Raw genomic sequence first — 21,951 nt, 5'->3', positions numbered from 1 at the left:
ACATGCACCAGTCTTCAACAGTCCACTTAACTGATGTAGAGGAGGTGATGCTGTCAGCTCCCTCGCCCTCCTTCTCCAGCATAGGTGACTGTGCTGCAATATCAGTACCTGCAGCAGCATCAGCAGCTGGCTGTGTGTATTGCTGCTTCGCTGACTCAACTCACCCTGTTTTATCCAAATGACGCTCAATGCATTTGTCGTTTCCCTGTAGGAAAAAATACATATAGGTCAGGCTTCACTTCATAGCCTATAACATCGGTTATTTTAGATGTCATCCCTCCCAAACCCCCTTGACAGGCGTGCACCATCTCCATCCCGATTGTTGGGTAAAAAAGTGGGCAGTTCAGGATTTCATATCTGGCTTCCCTTCCTCTCAACTCCCTCCTTTCTCTGCGAGCCTCGGAGTCGGTCGGACAGCAGTCCCAACTCCCTCATACCTGCGCAGAGCATCCAGAGGCGCTTTCCTCCCAACAGGACAGTCGCACTGCAGCAAGCTGAGAGGAGCTGACAGAAAATACTTTTTACAGCCAAGAAGTCAATCCATCCTGCATCAGCTGAAATGCTGCTGAGAAGAACCCGGTAGGTTTTTGTTTGGGGTACTGTGTTAATGACACGCAGTTGATGCGGTTTTGTCGTTTCTTTTAAATGTATAATGGCATGCTAAATTATGGAGTCATTTAAGAAAATTACCATCTTTACCAGTTTATAACTTTTTTTATAACATGAACCCCCCCACTGTGTTTTAGCAGAGAATGTAGCTGGTGGACATGTTTCTAAAGGGCTTTTGCTTCTTCCACCTTCTCCCCCTGATTGTTAAATGATTGTGAAGCCTTGTAATGATTTTTCACACAGCTGAGCATGAAGATTTCCATGAACGTGAATGAAAAACGTTGACAGGTACTTAAAATTGCTGACTTATCGTCCTGTTCATTTATAGGGAAAAAAAACCTTATGTGACCCATACAACTGCAAAACAATTTTTTTATTTAAATGCTTTTTTTTCTGGGATTAAAGCAAAGATGCTGCTGAAATTAAGCTCTGAAATGTTGTTCATGTGCCCTGCAGAAGACACCAGAAGCTGCTTTTTGTCCTAAGTGCACACTTTGCCTCTTCTGTTCATTTCATCCCCCTCAGGGCTCAGGTGGACTTCATTAATGGACAGGTAGAGGAGAGAGAGAGAGAGAGAGAGAGAGAGAGAGAGAGAGAGAGAGAGAGAGAGAGTGAGAGGGCAAACTGAATGATGACACAGACTCTTTTATTTGATGGTCCAGTGGCTCTTCAGTCTGATATTAGAAAGTGGAGCAAGTAAAACTCAAAGTACTGATATAGTTCTCTGCTAATTTCTGACCAAACATTTACAAAATCTGTTGCAAAATCTAAAACTGTCAATCTTGAATTTGATAGTTTAGTGTTGATACCCCACCATCAGAAAAGCAGATGAACAGTAAAGTGTCTCTTGATGATTTGCTGCATTTCTGCAGATCAGACTCATAATCTCAGCCCTAGTATTGACACTGATGTCTGCAGAGCAAATTTAACACTTTGAAGTTCTGTCGGCATTTTATTAATTGCCTGGGATGTGTGCCGTATGTTGCATAATGGCAAAGGCAGGGAAACCTGTTTTAATAGAGTGAAGGTGGCAGGTATGATGATCAAGAAGCTGATGGTCAAGTGGCAGCAGGTAGAGTGGCTGAAGCTGGAGTCGTTGTTAAAGATGAGTTGCAATAATATGTACTAGAAATAGGTATATCTAAACTGCTTCTAGACTTCTACATATTTCCCCACATCATAATTCCAGCAATTCAGATATTCAAAATGAATAATAAAGTGAAAACGAAATGGCATTTCAATCTGACTATCAGGCTAGTAAATGTCAGGTAAGGCAACACAATACAAATGCAAATTCATTACACTCATACAGGTTATTCTAAGGTTTTAAGATCCTTGTAAAAAATAGCTGATTATTTTCTTTGTGTTTTCTAGTCTTTGGAGCAGAACAGAAACTCATTGACCAAAAGTTTGTGAAACCATGAATATGCAATGTGGATATGGGGTTTAAAATTCCATAAAATAAGCCGGGATTAGGCCATTTATTTCCTTAAAAAAAATATTAAGTTCACATCTTAAAATACATTCTGTAATCACCAATGGGAGGTAGTTAAAATACTGTATATATTGGTATTAAAGGAAAATAATGATTTTGTCGATACAAGATGTAATAATATAAACTCAAATCTATATATTTCTTTGGTTAATGCAAAATTCTTAAGCCAGGCAGCTCCTTCTTGATCTATTGTTTGAAGAGTGTCTTTGCTTGGTCTATAAAGGCTGGTCATGGACTGTGGTCGGTCTAGAGACTTGTTGAGTCAGGTCTGAGATCTATTTGCTTGAAATGTCCTTTGACGCTTTCCCAGGCACACTGGGTGCTTAATCGTCTGGTGGGTGGCTTTTTCAAAGTAGCCACCTTGTTGGGAGACAGACAGTGGGTTTATCAGAGATGTCTGCTGTAGTTTGGGAGGTGGTGGCGGGGTGCTCTGAGTGAGTGCAACTGCAACTCATGGGATGTGTTGAGGTGTTAAGTTTGATGGTGCAGGGAGCGAGAGGAGTAGTGTTGAGTGAATAGTCCGTGTTAGGTCAAACGGGGGCAACTTACTTTGCTCTGGAGTATATAATGGTGGTACGGTGCTGAGATACACAGTGTGGAGATGGCTCTACACCAACTAGAGCCTGCAAGTTAACAGACCTTGCTGAGATGAAGTTTAGGTTGTTTCTGTCAAGAATCACTCTCGAGTTATATGAAGAGAGTGCTTCAGTTTCCACTCAGTATTCTTTTGCAGCTTCTGTGTTGAGTAGAAGTATTTAATGGGTGACTTTTTATGGTGTTAGGTGCCAAATTTTGCAGTATGAGTCTTTGGTGAACATCTGCTCCAGGGATTCACAGTCTGGTTACCAGGAAGGTGTCATCAGCATACATGAATTTGTGGGATCTGGTCTTTGGTTTTTCATTTCTACAGAGGTCAATCAGGGTTGAAGCAAGAACTGATCCCTGTGGGAGTCTATCAATCTGTCCCCTTTATACAAATGTAATATGTTCAAGGAGAATTCTTAACCTCTGGTTGTTAAATAGAAATTTCATTGTTACTGATAGAGAATGCTTTTGTCATTAAGCCATAGATACAAAGCAGTAATACGATTTAAATAGATAAAAGCACAATATATAAATGCTGTAATTTGCCAGTCAAATTTGCCAGTCAAATTACAGCATGATGAAGACAAATACTTATTAATATAAAAAAATGACATGATGATGAATTACACTGATATTGGTTTCAACTTTGCAAGGACTACCCCAAGTTTTAGATGCAGCATCTTTGAAAGTACCCAGGATTGGTTTTCACCAGCCATTTGTAAAACCATCAAGTTTGTGTGTTAAGTCCCTCCTAAATTCTTAATAACTAGGCTAATTGCCAATATCAATCCCATGATTTACTGAATCTGATTGCACTATTAACTAACTCAAGGAATGTCTTAACTGGTAAAGACTTTATTAGTTATGTGTAAATCAATCAAACATCTGTAGTGCTGTCCAATGAAAAGCAACCAAGTATGTAAACAGGAAGTTACTGTGTAGCATCATGGGCTGTAGCACAACTTCCAAATATGACAATTATAGAGGGCAAAACAATATAATAAACTTAGGTACCAATTACATTGTTTTATTTATATGTGCATACATACATACGTCATGGAGAAATATGTGTGTTTCAGAGTTAGCAGTATTCATGTAGTTTAGAATAATATATATCTGATTATGCTAACTTAGCGTTTAACCTAGCGCTATTTGACCATTCAGTCTATACATTTTGTAATTTGAGGTGTTATTTTTGTGAAATGTAAGTTCAAAAACTTCCAATTTACATCGTTATTAAACAGCATTTTGATGGAGTGTCAGGTCAGATGTGTCCACAATATCCTATTACTTCTTTTACTCTGCACTCTAAATAGGTAATATATTAGCAAGCTAACATTAGCTTTGTTAGTTAGTCCAGTTAGTGTTAAAGGAAATTGTGCTCTGCATTAACTATTTTACTTCCTAGATGTGTTTATTTCAGTCAAAGCAACTATATTATTTTCATAACCAAGATGTGTTTAATTAAATTTTATCAGAGAGTAGCACATGAACATTGGTGGGAACCAAGGTCATTTGGCTGCGCAAAACCTGGGAAAGTTGGTGATGAACTTGTCTTAGAGGATGCCTTCATCTCCAGGAGCGTTATCTTATGTGTGTCCAGCAGAAGTCTGCTGTAACAAAGAGAGTGTTATTGTGAGCGAGGGGCAGAGAGTTTATTTTCTCAAAAACATCCTTATCCTTATCCTTATCCTTATCCAAGGACAAAGAAAGCTATAGACGAGCTGGTGCTTTCTGTGGTAACCAGTTGAAGTAATCATGTTTTCGTGTCTCTAACCACAAAATTTCCTTGTGGCGCCATCAAGTGGGTAAAAGTGTAACAACATACAATCAGGTGACTAGTATCCAAGGAAGAAAATAATCCACAACAACATAAGCTACAAAACAGTTACACCTGGCTGTTACCGTGTGTACATATTTAGTAACTACCTGTCCTATTATCTGGCAATTTTAATGTCTAAATTGCCACTTCCTCTTCTTACACTGAGGAAGAATATGCTTAATGTTGAAACGTTATTAGCTAAACCTTAATAATAAGATCATATTATAACTGTGTGCTATAGACCTCATCACCCCATATCCTTTCTTAAATCTCCTATTAGTCGAGGCACCAGTTTGAGCTCCGAGTTGGCTGATACATGGGAATACACAAGTCTTTGATTTTAGTTTAGAAAATATAAACCAACTATTAGATTAATGATTAAGAGGTAAGTGTAGTGGGTTAATAAGAACTGATGGATTAGAAAATTGGAGATGAAAGGAGTGGAATAAAGCACGTGGTGGATAGAAACGTGTGCTAGTGAGGATTTCTACCTTGTAAAAACTCAATTACTGTGCATTTTCAGATGTACAGCAGATCTCTACTTTATCATAGACTCATTTGTGCCAAAGCCAGTTCCAGCTCAGCACTGCGCAGAGCTTACATCAGTCGAACCAGTGTCTCTGCATGTTTGTCCTGGCTGAACTGGGATCAGCAGACATTTTCCAGCTTGTTGGTGGAGACAAGGTTTGCTTGAGTTAACCATAATGCAGATTACTGCAGAGGCCACCCACAAGCTGTAGAGAGCTCAGTCAGTGCAGCACTGACAGGGATATCAGCATCTGATTTAATGTTCCTTGTGTACTATTATTTCTTGCATTAATAATTAAAGTTGTTATTTTCACACTGACTAACTTTTCAAGTTACTTCTTCACTGATGACCAACATGTTAGTCTGCAGCTGCTTACTGTACTTGTCTGTTTCTGCGAGAGGAGGAGACTGGATTAGTTCTGCTTTCGGATAATGCATTGGCTGCAGTTTCTAGACCTGTAAATGCAGTGGGTGGCATTGATTTTAGCTTGACTTGTCTTCTCATTACAAAGAGCAGAACCACAGAGTGCCTGATGACAGTGAGGCCAAAGATGTCAGTGAAAAAAGTGATCTAAAAAAGTCACAAAATAATCAGCAGCAACCAGGATTTTCTCCTCTGTCATCAATCTGAATGCACAGACTCACATATAAGCACACTCTCACAACAGTTATACAATCTGAAACAGTGTGCAGTGTATTATTAATGTGGCCGTTCCTTTTGTACAAAGCCTGCTCCAGAACGATTCTTAGTGGTTTAAAACTTCCTTTTCCATCCTTGAAAAGAGCGAAAGAAAGGAAAGAGAAAAAGCAAGCGAGTGTGCCAGTGCCCCGTCCTTTAATTTTCCCCCGAGGCCTTTTGTAAGGGAGTTGGTATGAAGTGAAAGCACAGTGTGCAGCTGTCCTCCTGGCCCACTGCACGCTTTTTGTGAGACGTTTTCTTGTCAAGAATACTAATAGTGATACCAGCCCGAGTCCACCCAGCTGGCGAGGAAACAAACAACAATTATTCTGCCATCAAAGAAGGCCATTTAATTTGACACAAGTTAGTGAGCTGTGTTCATGCCGACTCATACTCAAGGATGTGTTTGAGTCAACTTTATTAGTGCTTGTTTAACTTTTGGCTCACTTCTGTGGTTCTGACCTCGGTAATATTTATTAGTTTTTCTTTATTTACTAGATTCTTTACCACCTTGTGTAGCGCATGTATACTACATATAGTATGACGACTGAATGGTGTATGAGCCTCATAATGAGGCTGAGTGACACATACTGCCATCTTATGTCTGTTTATTAAAACTTCATCTTGACAGAAATAAATGAGGCTGGCACACACACACACACAGTACCTCCTCTGTGCTTAGCTCTGTATTTCTCCTCTCTTTTCAACATGTGTCCATCAAGAGAGTGATTTAGGAGCTTTATTGTAGGATATTTGTTGCATCAGTGGCATCAGCAACAGTCAAACAATCTGGGACTTCTTTGTAAAGAGTTTCCTGCCCTATAGGCAGTGCTAAAAGTAACTCATTAAATTGACTCAAGTACTGTACTTAAGTACAATTTTAAGGTAATACCACCCAAAAGTATACAAAGTAGTTATAATTAGCTCCATGTCAACCAACTACAACATTGAAGTACTTCTTACATGTTCATCAATAATATGATGTTCCAATAATATCATTAAATGACACTGACAGGGGTCACTCTGCATAATGAGCACTTTTACTTTATTTTATTTTACTTTTATTTTGTTGTACTTTTGCTTAAGTACAATTTTCAGTGCAGGACTTTTGCTTGTAATAGTTTTTATAGTGTGGTATTCCTCCTTTTACTTAAGGAAATGATCTTAATACTTATTCCACCACTGCCGATAGGGCTGCATTTGTATTATCAATTAATCTGCTGATTTTTTTTAAAAGATATTGATTATAATTGTCGTACAATATTGAAAACTACCACTCACAGTTTACTAAAGCCCAAGTTAACATCTTCATATTTCTTGACTTTTTCCAAACAACAGTCCAAAACCAAAATATATTCAACATACTATCTTAAAAGACCAAGAAAACCAGAAAATATTTACATTTGAAAAGGTGGAACCTGTCATTTTTTAGCCTTTTTGTTTAAAAAATTACTTTACGATTAATTAATTATAAAAAATGTTGCCAATTAATTTTCTGTCAATCGACAAATCAGTTAATCAACTAATTGTTTCATACTTAAATACTGTATGCACTATAAATACTAGTGTGGTACTAAGCAAGATCCAAAAATTGATTAAATCAGCTGAGAAGGAAAGAAACACCTCAATATAAACATTAAAATTGTGCCACATTTCTGAATTCTAAAGGTACTTTTGACTCTGTCAACCCTGCAAAGTAATTTGGAGCCGGAGCGCTGCTCTTTAATAATGAATGAACATTTGCAGCTTCATCATGGCTGCCTCAGGAGGTTGTGTGAGGCCACTGTGAGCATCCTGCCATGCCTGCTGGGTTAATAACAGGGCCAGACTGGTGACAGTGAGCTGGCAGGCTGCCGCCAAGCTGAGCCGCCATGTCATTAGTTCCTGGAGGTGATGAATGGCTTGTGGTCAGGAGCCTGTGCTCCCAGCTTCCCTTTGAAAACCCGAGAAGTTTCTCTTTTATACTTCAGAGCATTGAGATACGTTTTTCAGTATCTTATGGGAATGGGGTGTTATTACAAAGCAATGAATCCTATCTCTATGAAGGTTAAAATGTTCAGTTTTTGTTGAAAATGTTTAAAAGAGGTGTTGATTCAACTTTATATTCATTTTGAAGGCTTTAGTCTCTGGTGCTGTTGCATTTTATTGTATTATATTGACAGGTGTTTTTGATATCAATTTATAAGATATGTCAGTTTATTACATTTTTAGGGTGCCTTTTTAATGTCTGAATGTGTGCAGGTTGTGACCTTTAATATTACAATAAATCAGTTTGGTAAGTGGAGCATGTCTCCTGAGTAGCTGAACCAAAACAACACATGACTTCCAGCTCTCTGCCTACTAAAGGTTAAACATGTGTGAAATTGGAAACTGGGAATTGGTAAGGAGAAATAATCGGTGTCATTTTTGTGTAATTTCTTTCCCTGAGTTTATTTTAGGAACGCTTTATTAATCTTCATCTGTGTCATATTTGATCTAATCTTAATTTTTTACCGTGTTTTCCTCTTTATCTCCATAGACATGTCCACATACTTCCACTTCTAATTGCAGTCTGCCGTCTCACTCTGGCCTTCCCCACCCAAACTCCATCTTCATTTGGTACGTCTACATTTTCCCGTTATCTCTCACTTTCAATCACACATTCATTCACACTTAGTTATAAGCAAAGAATACAAAGGTGCATTTAAAAGTAAGACCATGATTCACTATTCTCAGCAAATTTACAGAGCCGCTCTGTTCCTCACGCTCTGTTTCCTTTTTTTTTTCTGCAGATAATGTCCGGCAGCTACAGGTGAACATCCCTCACTCAGGTCCAGTTTCCGCCCCACTGGGAAGCTCCATCTCCATCCCCTGCTTGGTGTCTCTGTCCTCCACACCCACTTCCTCCTCTTCCTCCCCTGTTGCACCGCGGGTCAAGTGGACTGTGGTGTCCGGTGGGGTGGAGACGCAGATCTTGGTGGCACGGGGTCAAAGGGTGAAGATCAACGAAGCATACCGAGACCGTGCCGCCTGGCTCAACTACACTTCCTCCCCTGATGATCTGTCACTGTGGTTGGGAGATTTACGCTCCAGTGACTCGGGTCACTATCGCTGCGAGGTGCAGCAGGGCCTGGAGGACGCCAGCGACCTCGTACAACTCAAGGTCAAAGGTAACAAAATGAAACATGAGGATCATCACTGACGTTTTGGAAAGATTTGATGAAAATATCGGTGATATAGGATACAACATGTAGATATTATTGCCTACTTTGATTGAAATCTTCCTGTTCCTAAACATCTGATTCATTTTATTGTATTGATGGGCAAATTTTACATCAACATTTGCAGAAATTTCAGACGAGTTTTGTACAAATTCTTATTTTAAGGATTATTTGAAAACCAGTATCCAGCAAAAAAGGTCAAGAGTGTCTGAAACACTTGGAAAACGTATTACCAAACATCCCATCAACTCTCTGTAACATTTATTTAATAATTTATTTAGTCATATTTCCTGGTATTTTGGATGTAGATCGTTATTTTGAATATCGATCTGGTGTTTAATTCCTATGTTTTTGTTTAAGATATGACATTTGACTGTAACATTATACAGTACTGGCATTCCTCAAAATAATTTTTGTTTGGATTATAATTATTTAGCTTTGTTGCCTTGATTTAAGAACCTTCTGTATGCAAGGGTTTGGAAACTGGCAAACAAGATTTTGATGAATAATATATGTAGTGGCAAAAAAAAAAATCCACATTGAAGGTTTACTTAGAGGACTGAAAGGTGAGAATAAGTTAGTTAGAGGCAAAAATATGGTAGAATCATATTCTCCATCCTCTGACCACCAAAATGGCTGAAAATAGAATGATATTAAAGCACAATTTCTCTGTGCACTGCCAACCATTTAGTCCTTTCTCATCCATTTTCCACGAGAAGTGAGTAAAAATATTAAATAGGATGTTGCTGTCAACATGCTTTCCAAATAATGCCACATTGTGGGCTGCTGCCACCTTCATCAACTGATCCCCAGTTGTTTGTTGGATAAATATGTGTTTTTCAGATTAGATCAGCTTTGATTTACCTTAATGTCAGATTTCTGTGATTATTTTTTTTTTGCATCATAAAGGGCTGTTTGACATACATAACAAAACAAAACATACGTGACAGAACAATGTTTGTGTGTTTATGTGTGTGTGTGTTTAGGTGTTGTATTCCACTATAGAGACGCTTTGGGCCGCTATGCATTTTCCTTCCAGCAGGCACAGAGGGCTTGTGAGGCTATCGGGGCACAAATCGCCACTCCTGACCAGCTGCTGGCAGCTTATTATGACGGCTACGAGCAGTGTGATGCAGGCTGGCTGGCAGACCAGTCTGTCAGGTATCTCATCACCTCTGTATCTGCTTGTTCCAACATTAAATTAAAGCTGCATTGTGCTCACACTCAGTAAAACACATTATATTCACATTTCCCGAAAATTCAGTGTGTTTGGTATCTTTAGAAAGTACAGGATCTCCACTAGAATTTAAAGTCAAGTTTACAAAGTTTAAGAGGAATGCTGATTGTTGCATTCTTGCAGGTACCCAATCCAAGTGCCCCGTGAAGGCTGTTATGGAGACATGGACGGCCAACCAGGAGTGAGAAACTATGGGACAATGGATCCAGATGATCTATTTGATGTTTACTGTTATGTGGAGGAAATTGAGGGTATGAATAATAATACCTATTTCTGTAACTAAAGCTCAACCCATACTAGATTTCTTATGCCAATTCTGATATCAGTATTTGAAAGCTTAAAAACTAATAAGCTGACCAATGTATCGGTCAGTATTTATTCAAACATTTTTATGAGAATCCCTTAAATTCAGTTATTGTAGAAGTGTGAGAAATGTGTGTAACGAGACATTTTACAGTTGAAAAATTAACTTAGTGCCCTCCGGTGGACAATCTATGTAATAGTGATTCTGAATTACCTCAAACACATCTTTGGCATTCCTGTACTGCAGTTTCTTATCAGCTAACATACTGTATATGCCACTTATACAGATATATCTGTAATAAGCTAAAATTGGCCAATAGTATCAGTCATGCCATTGTATCATTCGGGCTAACTCTAGAAAATGAATGATCCAACTACATATTGTACATACAGTGGAATGAAAAAATTAAAAATATTTTGTTGTTGTTTGTAGGGGAGGTGTTCCATGACTCCATCTCACAGCAGCTGTCATTTGATGAAGCGCAGTCATACTGCAGAGCAGCAGGAGCAGAGCTGGCTACAACAGCCCAGCTGTACATGGCATGGAGTGAAGGTCTGGACCGTTGCAGCCCTGGCTGGCTGTCCGATGGCAGTGTGCGCTACCCCATCATAAACCCTAGAGAGCGCTGCGGAGGGCCTCAGGCAGGTGTCAAAACCCTCTACCGTTTCAGCAACCAAACTGGTTTCCCAGAGCCTTCCAGCCTTCATGATGTTTTTTGTTTCAAAGGTGAGTATTTTGTGCCTCAAAAAGTTCTTGTGCATAAAATGGAATTAAAATTACATGTAAAAAATGCATTGGAAATGCATGCTAACTCTTTATTACTGCTCATTAGGACAAAAACCTTAACCAGGATACTTCTGTGAATACTATATACTTACAGGAATCAATCCTTGCTTCGCCTTTGCTTTTTATCGTCATGATTAAAATACACTTCCAACAGATGTTAGAAAAAAAATGGACATTCAGATATATGTAAATTTCAGTTTTAAACTGTAAAAAGAAAGCAAAAGAAATTAGTTTTTATATTTCTTAAATCTAATTTTTAATCACTTATCTGTCCTCTACAGATACTATAAATACTCATACCGACTCTCCCACGGACGACGTGGCCACAGAGCCTGAGGACATTGGACAAGATGTTGTTATTCTTATGGAAACAGATCAAGAGCTGCAACTTAACCCACATGCAGAACAGGTGGAGCTCAAAGCTCAAAGGGTGCTCGAATCTTTACCCTTTTTCTCCAGCCCTTCCACTGAGGAAAACCTGGTTGACACACACCCAACAGTTATATCAGACACAACAGAGTCTCCCCTCAACAGCACACCTACATTGGACCTCCTCCAGGCTACAGAAATGAGCTACAACTCCCAGCATCCTACAGCACTAATGAATAGTACTATCAGCACCACAGAAACCTATGATTCCCCACAAAACACGTCATTACTGCCCAGTGTTTACAATGAGACAGATTCCCATCACAACTTCACCTTTCACCAGTCTGAGCCTGAAAGCACCACAGGGTTTCTCGAATCATCGTATGAACCTCATACACATAACCAGACAGTTCCAGATACAAATCACGAAGAGAATACACAGCCATCTGAGAGGCCAAAGGATTTCCAAGAAATACAAGAGACCAACTTGAACTTTGACAGATCACAAGCCAATAACGAGTCAGACAGCAGTCATACTCAAGAGGAGAGTTTCTGGGAGATGACCACTGCGACCCTTGACCCCATAGTTCAGTTGATGCTGGAGGAGGCAGCAGTAGAAGTTGTCTCTCAGATGTCTCTCTCAACTCAGGCCTCAAAAGAAGAACAAGAACTTGTTACACAACCAGCACAAACTACAAAATCTTCCATCAAGGAGCTAACCTCGTGGGCCTCTCTGGATGGGTCTGGAGATATTTCTCAAGGTATGTCAAGCATAAATTGGTTTTTTTTACAAAAGAACAAACATCAATATCTTGAAAGAATCATTCAACATTTTGGGAAATAAGCTTATTCGCATTCTTCCGGGGAGTTAGATGAGAAGATTGATACCACTCTCATATCTGTATGGTAAAAATTAAGCTACAACCAGCAGATACGGATTAAACAAACCGGTTACCAGCTTCAGAGGTGCTGCAAAGAAGAATTTGTCACCTTTTGACAGAGCCAGGCTAGCTTTTCCCCCCTGTTTCCAGTCTTTGTGCTAAGCTAACTGGCTGCTGGTTGTGGCTTCATATTAAAGGATATGAGAGTGATATTGATTTATTCCTTTAATAGATGTATTTACAGCTATAAAATGCTTTATGTTCTTTTCTAGAGAGTGACCTTGAAGTCGAAGCAGTTAGCTTCATCTCCATATCAGAGTCTTCCACTTCTGGCTTCACCACTCCCCCGTCACCGTCTGCGGCCAACAGCGCTCCTGCTGAGTCTCAGACTGCACTCCCTGATCTGACCCTCTCATCTGGGTCGCGCCATTCTGACAAACTGGGCTTGGATATCCTCTCCACAGCACCACAGTTGTGGGAGTCCCCCATTTCCAGACAGGAGGGAAGTACAAGTTTAGAAATTGAAGACACCGTCGCTTTAGAAAGTGAAGAAAAACAGCTGCACCCAACAAAGTCTGAAGACAGCCTTGTTTCTGGAGTAAGTACAGCCACCACTGTGTCCCCAGAGAGGTTGAACACCTCTCAGTTGCCTACTGACTCCACCACAGCAAGGTATCAAACATCAGGTTACGGAGTCTATTTGGATACTGCAACCACTGGGTATGAAGAGGCAAGTGGACATGAACCTGGTACAGTTACTGAAACCCTTGGAGAAGGCGTTAAAGTTGCTCCAACCATTGAAGAGGATGTTAAAGTTAACCTTACTCTTGAAGAAGAAATTAAAGTTTCCCCAACTCTTGAAGAGAAAGCTACAGTTTCTTTTTTACTGGAAGAGGAAGTTAAAGTTGCCCCAACCCTTGCCTTTGAAAAAGAAGCTAGCGTTGCCTCAACCCTTGAAGAAGAAGCTAGCATTGCCCCAACCCTTGCCCTTGACGTAGAAGCTAACGTTACCGCAACCTTTGAAGAAGAAGCTAAAGTTGCCCCAACCCTTGGCCTTGACGTAGAAGCTAACGTTACCGCAACCCTTGAAGAAGAAGCTAAAGTTGCCCCAACGCTTGCCCTTGAAGAAGAAGCTAAAGTTGCCCCAACCCTTGAAGAAAAAGCTAGCGTTGCCTCAACCCATGAAGAAGAAGCTAGCGTTGCCTCAACCCTTGAAGAAGAAGCTAAAGTTGCCCCGACCCTTTCCCTTGAAGAAAAAGCTACCGTTGCCCCAACCCTTGCCCTTGAAGAAGAAGCTACCGTTGCCCCAATCCTTGAAGAAGAAGCTAGCGTTGCCACAACCCTTGAAGAAGAAGCTACCGTTGCCCCAATCCTTGAAGAAGAAGCTAGCGTTGCCACAACCCTTGAAGAAGAAGTTAATGTTGCCCCAACCTTTGAAGAAGAAGCTAGCGTTGCCTCAACCTTTGACGAAGAAGAAGCTAATGTTGCTGCAACCCTTGAAGAAGAAGCTAAAGTTGCCCCGACCCTTTCCCTTGAAGAAAAAGCTACCGTTGCCCCAACCCTTGCCCTTGAAGAAGAAGCTAACGTTTCCACAACCCTTGAAGAAGAAGCTAACATTGCCCCAACCTTTGAGGAGGACTTTACCGTCTTTCCTCTCGATTCACAAACATCTAACTGGGTTCTGTTGACCACCACAACTGGACCGCAAGAGTCTCTGGATGATCTAGAGTACAGCAGAAAAACCTCTTCCATCACCTCCACAGCAGCTCCAGATTCCTCCTCGAGTACAAAACCTACTGCTGCTACAACAAAGAAGACTACCACCACCATCACGACCACTAAACACTGGTCAAGACGCACCTGGAGCCCGACCACCTCAACACCGAACGTTTTCCACAAGACAGCTGAGCCCCAGAAGGTGACAGCCTTCATACCGCCAGTGGATCAAGGTCTGGTGGATGTTGAGTTTAGTCTCACCCAGCCGCCCACCCTGCTTATCTTGCCCAATGAGAGGGCAGCTGTAGGAGGTACAGGGAAAGTTTCAGGTAATGTTAAAGCCACTCTCATCAGCCTAACCGTCCTCCTCTTGCTACTCGACGCAATGATGCACTAAAATCCCTGGTCTGTCCTCTGCCCCAACCTGCCTTTACTCCATTTTCTGTAAAACACCTCCCTCCTTGACTTCCCACGTTTGTTTCACTTGTTGTCTCAGAAAGCCCACTCACCCTTCTGACTCCTCCCGCTTCACCTTAAAACGCTCCTCACTTCTCTCCTTGTGACCCCACCTCCCCTTCGAGATACTCACACTGGGACAGTTCCCATTTGACATTTGTCAACAGTCCAGTCTTACTGTGCATGATGTTTTCTTCCTCATCCAAAGATTGACTTCTGTGAAGTACTGTAATATATTGGTGTGTTTATTAATGAGTGTTTCAGTGCTTCTTCTACAATGATTTTCTGCTAGAGTGATGGTAGCAGCATTGGTAAACATTTTCTCAGTATCTTGATCAGTGGATTTTATTTGCAAATAATACATCTCTGCACCAAACAAGTGCACAAGTTATTCTCTTAACCATCACTTTCTTCTCGCTGTCAAAACTCACAGTGTCTTTTGCAGTAATCTGGAAGTAACTTGATAAAGGGACTTGATCTTTCTCTGGAATGTAACAACAATTATGTTGATTGCTACAGAAATGACCAGTGCAACAGCAATAATGTTTTATATTTAATCCATAACTGTCAGGTCATCGAGTGTTAAAACTGTTCTCTTTCCTCAGATTTTTAGATTTCTATTGCTGCAGTATTTTTAGGCAGTCTAGAACTAGAAGCACAGAGTATTATTGTGTTTATAAGCACAAATATTGTTCAGCGTTGATTTGTTGCGAGTGGTAGTATTTAGCAATATGTTTTCAAATGTCCTTTATGGGTCATTAATGTTTCATACTCGAGTCATGTTCTATTGTTTAATCATGATCTTCCAAGATTTGTACAGTATTGTGTTTTTAGGTGTAAGAATGATAAAATCAACTAATCTATGTTTGTTTCTCGTGTCACCATCAGTTGATAAATTTGTTTTGTTTTCCTTCAGTCTCGAATGTTTTAGTTATTCTCTAAAATTTTGTTCCCTCAGTAGTTAGTTCCTACTACTAAAAATGGCAGCTGCAGAGAGTGGTGCATTGTATGGAAGCCAGTTTCTGCCAAGAAAAGCTTTTTAAAAAACCATTTAGGCATAATAAAAATAATAATTCTTATGGTAAATCAAATTTTTGGCTTACTAATTCAAAATTATGATTCACTATCTCATAATTTTGACAGAGTAGCTCATAATTTTTATTTATCATGAGTATTTTTTAATGAACTTGGCGTAAATGTGAGTATCATTAAAAGAAGTTGGTGCCACTGTAAACTCAAGAACAAATCCAGGGAATTTCCTTTCAACACAGTGGGCAGTTACAGGTCTAATATTTTAATCCGAAAACAAGGCAAGGCAGTTTCATTTATATAGCGTATCTCATTACAGGGCAACTCTATGTGCAGTACATGCAGCCACAGAATAGACTTAATATACTTAAAATGATGCAAAAACATATTGTGCAAGGAAAGAATCCACACCCTCCAATCTGTGAAATATTCATTTATTGAGACAAACTTTCACACAGAGACTTTTTTAAGCATTCGAAAGCTTACCTCAATAAATTAATATTATACAGATTGGAGCATGCCGATGCTTTTGCTATTTTGCCACATTTAATCTCAGCTTTAGCACCTCTGTTAAGCCTTAATTTGGTGAGCAGTGATATTTATATATTGGACTAGCAGTAGTTTATAGAGCAAAAGACAGTACGAAAGCCACCACTCATTCAGTTATTCAAATTACTAACCTCACATTATCACCTACAAGCAATTTATTGTTGCATGCTGTTTGAGGAAAGCAAAAGGAAATCATGCAGACTTTTCACAGAAAGGTCTGACATTTGAACCGAGGTGCTTGTTGCTGTGCAAACCTGAAAGAATGAAGAGAAAAATATTTTTATACTTAATCATAGTTGTGCATTTTTCCTCAAAACTGAGTGATGGTTTTACTTTTAGTGCATATGATTCTCATTTGACTTGTGTAAAGCAGTTATTACCTTCCATACACACACTCTGACCTAAAGAGAGATCTCGGAAAAGATAAATATGTGAGTGCAGTATAATGACAGACACCACAGAGTTCTTGTTTATGGGGTGTCAAAGGAAACGAATAAACCAAATCCACTTGTAAAATGTTTTATTTGAGTTTGGACACACATGCCTCTATTTTGCCTTCTTTTACAAATTTTGAAAATTCAACTGGAACTCCAACCCCTCTTTTTCTTCAGGACTTTAAACAACAAGGCTACATTTTGACAGGAACACTTTGCCTGAAGACAAGAGATATTTCACTTGTACTGTGTAATCATCCATACAGGAGTTTGACAACATAAAGTCACAGTAACAAGAGCCAATTTTGCAAATACGGCAACACAAAAACTTCTATCTAGCATAAAAATGCAGAAATGTTATGGAAATTACAATTAATTGAGCTGTCTCCCGATGTGACTAACTGACAGATTTCTCTTAAATTTCTCCCAATATAACTCCTTTAAAATGTTTATGAACTCCTCAAAATAATCTGTGAGTAATGGTCCTGTGTGAGTTTTTTTAAGAGGAAGGAAGAAGAGATGCAAATGTGAAACATATATCATTAGAGGATTTTTCACAGGAAAGACCCAACACAAGTGTCTTTACAAATATGCACTATTGTGTACTTGTACCTTCCTTAACATGTTTTTAAATTTTTCAGAGTATAATGTTTTGGGACATTAAACCCAACGAACAAAATGCCATTTACTGTAATGTACTTGGGTGAACTTAAGTATGTAGCTCCACACTTCAAACTGAAACTATGTGGATAGACTATAGTACCTGGTTATAAGGGAAAGAAACGATTGTGTTTTGGGTGACCTGTCCCGTTAAGTCTTTTTGAAATAGTATGACCCAGTCACACATTGTAATTGCATCTGGAATCCTTAAGGCTCCACTTTACACAAGTATCATTTAAAAAGTTTATTATTAATGAAGAGTTACAGAAATAAGAAAGAAAGTCTGGAAACAATTCACAAGTGTCAGAGATCCACCAAAGAAGACAGAAGAGGACCTGAGGAGTTTGACCTCCTGTGACACTCTGCTGCCATCTGTTGGCTCACATGCATCCTGATGCTTCAACATGTCCTTTTATCTGAAGATGTGTCCTGTAATATGCCACTATTATTATTATATTTGCACATATTTATCTACCTCTGTAAATGTGTATAATTCACTGGTATACATGCACAGTTGCAATTAGTGCGTCCTTGAACTTTAATCTTTATTGCTCATATCTTTTTGATGCAGTAAATCCATTTTTATCCTAATATTTATAGCAAAAATGTAACTTTTTAAATAATAAATATTTGAATAATAAAATACACAGACTGTGGCCTGTGTGCTCATGTAGTTTGTGGGAGTAGAATAATCTGAACTGGCCCTCTGTTTTGTTTCAGATGCCTGCGTGGGCGACCCCTGTCTCAATGGAGGCACCTGCACTGACCAAGGCGGGCAGATTAAATGTCTCTGTTTGCCAACATACGGAGGAGACTTCTGTCAGACTGGTGAGCTCTCTGCTTTTTGTTCACAGGAAACGGCTTCTGTCATATCTGTCAAACAAGTTGGGAAGCTGGTAGCTGTAGTAGTGCCCAGTAAATAAAGGGAATTCACACAGTTTATATCTGCAGCTTAAAAACCTGTTGAGACATCCAAAAACTCTTGGTTGTTCTGTCTCCTCCTCTGTGATGTTTTCAGATGTGGAGCAATGTGAACCGGGTTGGGATAAGTTCCACGGTTTCTGCTACCGACACTTTGGCCAGCGTCTGAGCTGGGAGGTTGCAGAACAGCACTGTCGCATGCTGGGAGCTCATCTAGTGTCCATCATGACCCCTGAGGAACAGAGTTACATCAACAGTAGGTTCAGACCATCATGTTTCATCTGGTATGAGTGATTTATGTATTTATTGTCTCTTGAGGACTGAATATAATGCCTTATTGTCCTCACCAGGCAACTACAAAGAATACCAGTGGACAGGTTTGAATGATAAGACCATTGAGGATGATTTCCGCTGGTCTGATGGAAACCCACTGGTGAGGAATATTAGAAACCAGAAGTGTGACTGAGCTCATACAAAACAAATCCACACAGTTGCTTGTAGGTTTTCAGATGAGAGAAACACTGCTGGAAAAAGGAGAATGTCCAAACAAATATATTATTGAAAACAAAATCAGAACTATAAAGGTGCATTCCACTGATTTTACACCTCAAGATCAGTTTACTAGTCATGCGAAATACTAGTCAGCCTGTAACAGCAGTTGTATGATTCCTTCTTAGGCTCTGGAGGAGCTTTGGCAAGTCAAAAAATAACTTGGATGATGTCATACTGTCATACTGACATCATCAGCTTCATCGAGACCTTATCGAGTTGCATTATGTATTATATATGATCCCTGAGTCTTTTGTTAGTCCCCCAACGTTTAAGGAATAGTCAAATGTCTTGGGAAATAACCTTATTCACTTTCTTGCCGAGAGTTAGATGAGAAGATCAATACCACGCTGACGTCTGTACGTTAAATACTGTATGAGGCTACAACTAGCAGCCTGTTAGCTTAGCTTAGCAAAGAGACTGGAAACAGGGGGAAACCACTAGCCTGGCTCCGTCTAAAAGTAGTTGTAGTTTTTATACTTTAGTTTTTGTACAGATTAAACAAACAAGCTATAACATGTTGCTTTAGAGGTGCTGGTAGGTGGACAGCTGTTTCCCCCTCTTTCCAGTCTTTATGCTAAGCTAACCATCTGCTATAACTATTTCTTTTAGGTAGAGCAATACTAAATCGCGGGAGTACTCTTTTAGGTATGTTCACTTTATATATTAGAATTCTCCTTTTTTCCATTAGAAATGTTTTGTGTGGATTGTCTTTTTAACATTTTTGCAGGCTTTGGGAAAACCTGCATCCAGACTAAATGCTAATTTAATGCAATTTTTACAATTTAATGTCACATTTACCCAAAAACAGAGTTGAGTTGTGCTACTTTTATATAATACAACCTCATAAAAAATAGGGAAATAAATGGAAAGAACAATATTAATGTGGACACAGTTTACTTCTCCATGTTATGATTATTATTTCTTTACATGCAAATAGTAAAAACAACAAACAAATTCACCTATGTGTCTTCTCTCCATGCATACAGCTGTATGAGAACTGGTACAGAGGGCAGCCAGACAGCTATTTCCTGTCTAGTGAAGACTGTGTAGTGATGGTGTGGCACGATGACGGTCGCTGGAGTGACGTACCCTGCAACTATCACCTTGCATACACCTGCAAGAAAGGCACTTGTGAGTAATAAGAATTTAGAGCTCCTCATTAATGGTTTCAGCTCCCTCATGTGGTTGTTTTGGGCTGTTACATCGTCATACATCTGATTTCTATGAGTTTAACAACTCAATGCTTACTGTATGTAGCCCCAATGAGGACCTAACTTGTCTTAACTCTTCCAACAGCCTCATGTGGTCCACCACCCAGGGTTCAAAATGCCTCAATATTTGGAAAAGTTCGACAGAGATACGAGACCAATGCAGTTGTGCGTTACCACTGCAGCAAGGGTTTCCAGCAGAAACTAAATCCTCTGATCAGGTGTCTGTCTGAAGGCAGGTGGGAGAGGCCTCAGATCCTGTGCATCCCTGGTAAGATAAGAGATTATTAGTCCAAAACCAACAATGAATTGATCCTATTAAATGTTGTCTGTGTATCCAAAGTCTTATGTATCTAATTCCTCAGAGCCACAGAGCTCCACTTTTGTCCATTAACTATTAAAGGCACATTAGTGAGCCACACCGCTGCACTGACTGACATTTTCCTTCATTACCATGAACAAACACTGTAGTTTATTTTGACTCAATGCCACATACACTGCCCTGTTAGTCCCCAACTCCTCCTCCTGTATTTACTCCTGTTTGGGTAACGTCTGCTAGAAACTACACTGTATTAGGAACCAGTGGGCTCTGAATCTATTGAGAGACAGATGAACACAAGAGAAACATAAAAGAAAAATAGAGAATAACTCTTGCTTTTGAATGGACTTTCAGAGGTCGGAGGTCCAACCCAACACCCTGAAGTGACGTCACAGACCAACAGCAACTTTGCCGCCATTGAAGACGAGTTTGAAGCCACTAAAGAGACACCGCAGTACTGGGACATCAAGTTTTAAAAGTCAGCCATGCTTTCCTTGTCTTCCTTTCTTTAAATTCTGCTGTTGTAATGTGACAAGGTGACAAGAATCAAACGCTTTTACCAATGAATTCTCAAACAGGACAAAATGAACCACAGACGCATAAAGACACAAACTGAAGCTTCCTCTCAGCCAAGAAGCCTGAGTTGCACAAACAGGCTTTGTTTTCTTTTGAGGGAGTTAAACATTCCTATTTTTTAATGTCCTTTAGAGTATTTTGATCTTATGAGATTTTAAGAGTTTAATGTAGCAACTAGCAGAGCATAAAAGAGGTTAAAGAGATTACCGGATGAGTCCTTTTCACTAGAAAGAAATACAGTAAATGTGTGAACTCTATATTACTATGTCAGCTCCAAATCTACATTATAGTAAGAACTTTGTGGTTTTTGTTATATCAAGAACCTTTTTATAAAATGGTGCTAATGTCTTCAAGACCTTTATATCCAATAAAGATTTTTCTTTTCAGTGTGATGTAGGAGTAGAAACAAGTCCCTGCTTTTTCAAAGAATCTAACGACTCCAAAACAGAAAGTCAATCCTAACAAACAGTCAGTAAATACTGTACATATATTAGTTTTCACACCTGTGATCGCTGTCTGCATTTTTCTGAGAGAAACCTTTTATTTCCGGCAGACACAGTTTTGTTCGTCAGCTTTATGTTGTAATAAAGTTTTGTAGAACAGAGCAAAGAATAAATCGTTCTCTTATTTTACCCTGAGCGCTGTGTGTGGGCTTCATTTCATGTTCAAGTGGACGTAGACTGACTCACAGACTGACAACAGAGCAGAAACCTCCTTTGGGTTATTTTCTTTATTTTTACTGATGGACAGAAAATTATGTCAACCCAGATTGCACAATGCACAAGGCATTTAAAGAGAGACAAGGCGACAGAAAAGGGAGGATTTTGTGTGATGAAACTCTTAAATGTAGTAAATTTTGATAGATTGTTGTTGTATTTCTGAGGCTGCAGCCATATTTGATCAGGTGGTATCACTTTCTAAGACATAAGGGTTTATAAGTTGTAACTATAATTACCTTCTTGTTGGTTAATAGTTAATTTATTAATGCTTTTAAGATCATAATATGCTATTTGTATTTTGTATCAACAACTTTAGT

At 39.4% G+C, this 21,951-nt stretch overlaps 1 protein-coding gene across 1 annotated transcript; it reads left to right on the top strand.

Annotated features, from left to right (window-relative positions):
• The first annotated feature begins 311 nt into the window (after window positions 1-311).
• Window positions 312-21,553, top strand: LOC122864911 (brevican core protein-like). The gene is made up of 14 exons (XM_044172681.1): window positions 312-579; window positions 8,237-8,316; window positions 8,490-8,867; window positions 9,905-10,079; window positions 10,279-10,406; window positions 10,892-11,185; window positions 11,527-12,375; window positions 12,768-14,540; window positions 18,060-18,167; window positions 18,358-18,516; window positions 18,611-18,693; window positions 19,799-19,943; window positions 20,109-20,291; window positions 20,694-21,553. Exons 1-14 carry the CDS (start codon window positions 560-562, stop codon window positions 20,813-20,815), a joined length of 4,497 nt encoding a protein of 1,498 aa, XP_044028616.1. The 5' UTR covers window positions 312-559; the 3' UTR covers window positions 20,816-21,553.
• Window positions 21,554-21,951: the final 398 nt, after the last annotated feature.

The sequence above is a fragment of the Siniperca chuatsi genome, linkage group LG17, assembly GCF_020085105.1.
Source record: "Siniperca chuatsi isolate FFG_IHB_CAS linkage group LG17, ASM2008510v1, whole genome shotgun sequence".
Lineage (NCBI taxonomy): Eukaryota > Metazoa > Chordata > Actinopteri > Centrarchiformes > Sinipercidae > Siniperca > Siniperca chuatsi.
This window is presented reverse-complemented; position numbering and strand designations above follow the sequence as displayed.

Bases quoted from the DNA above. Each gene is read 5' to 3' on its own strand.
- LOC122864911 (XM_044172681.1), top strand. From the start codon at position 560: ATGCTGCTGAGAAGAACCCG. The intron at 580-8,236 runs GTAGGTTTTTGT...TTATCTCCATAG, and splicing joins ATGCTGCTGAGAAGAACCCG to ACATGTCCACATACTTCCAC. The intron at 18,694-19,798 runs GTGAGGAATATT...CCATGCATACAG, and splicing joins GGTCTGATGGAAACCCACTG to CTGTATGAGAACTGGTACAG.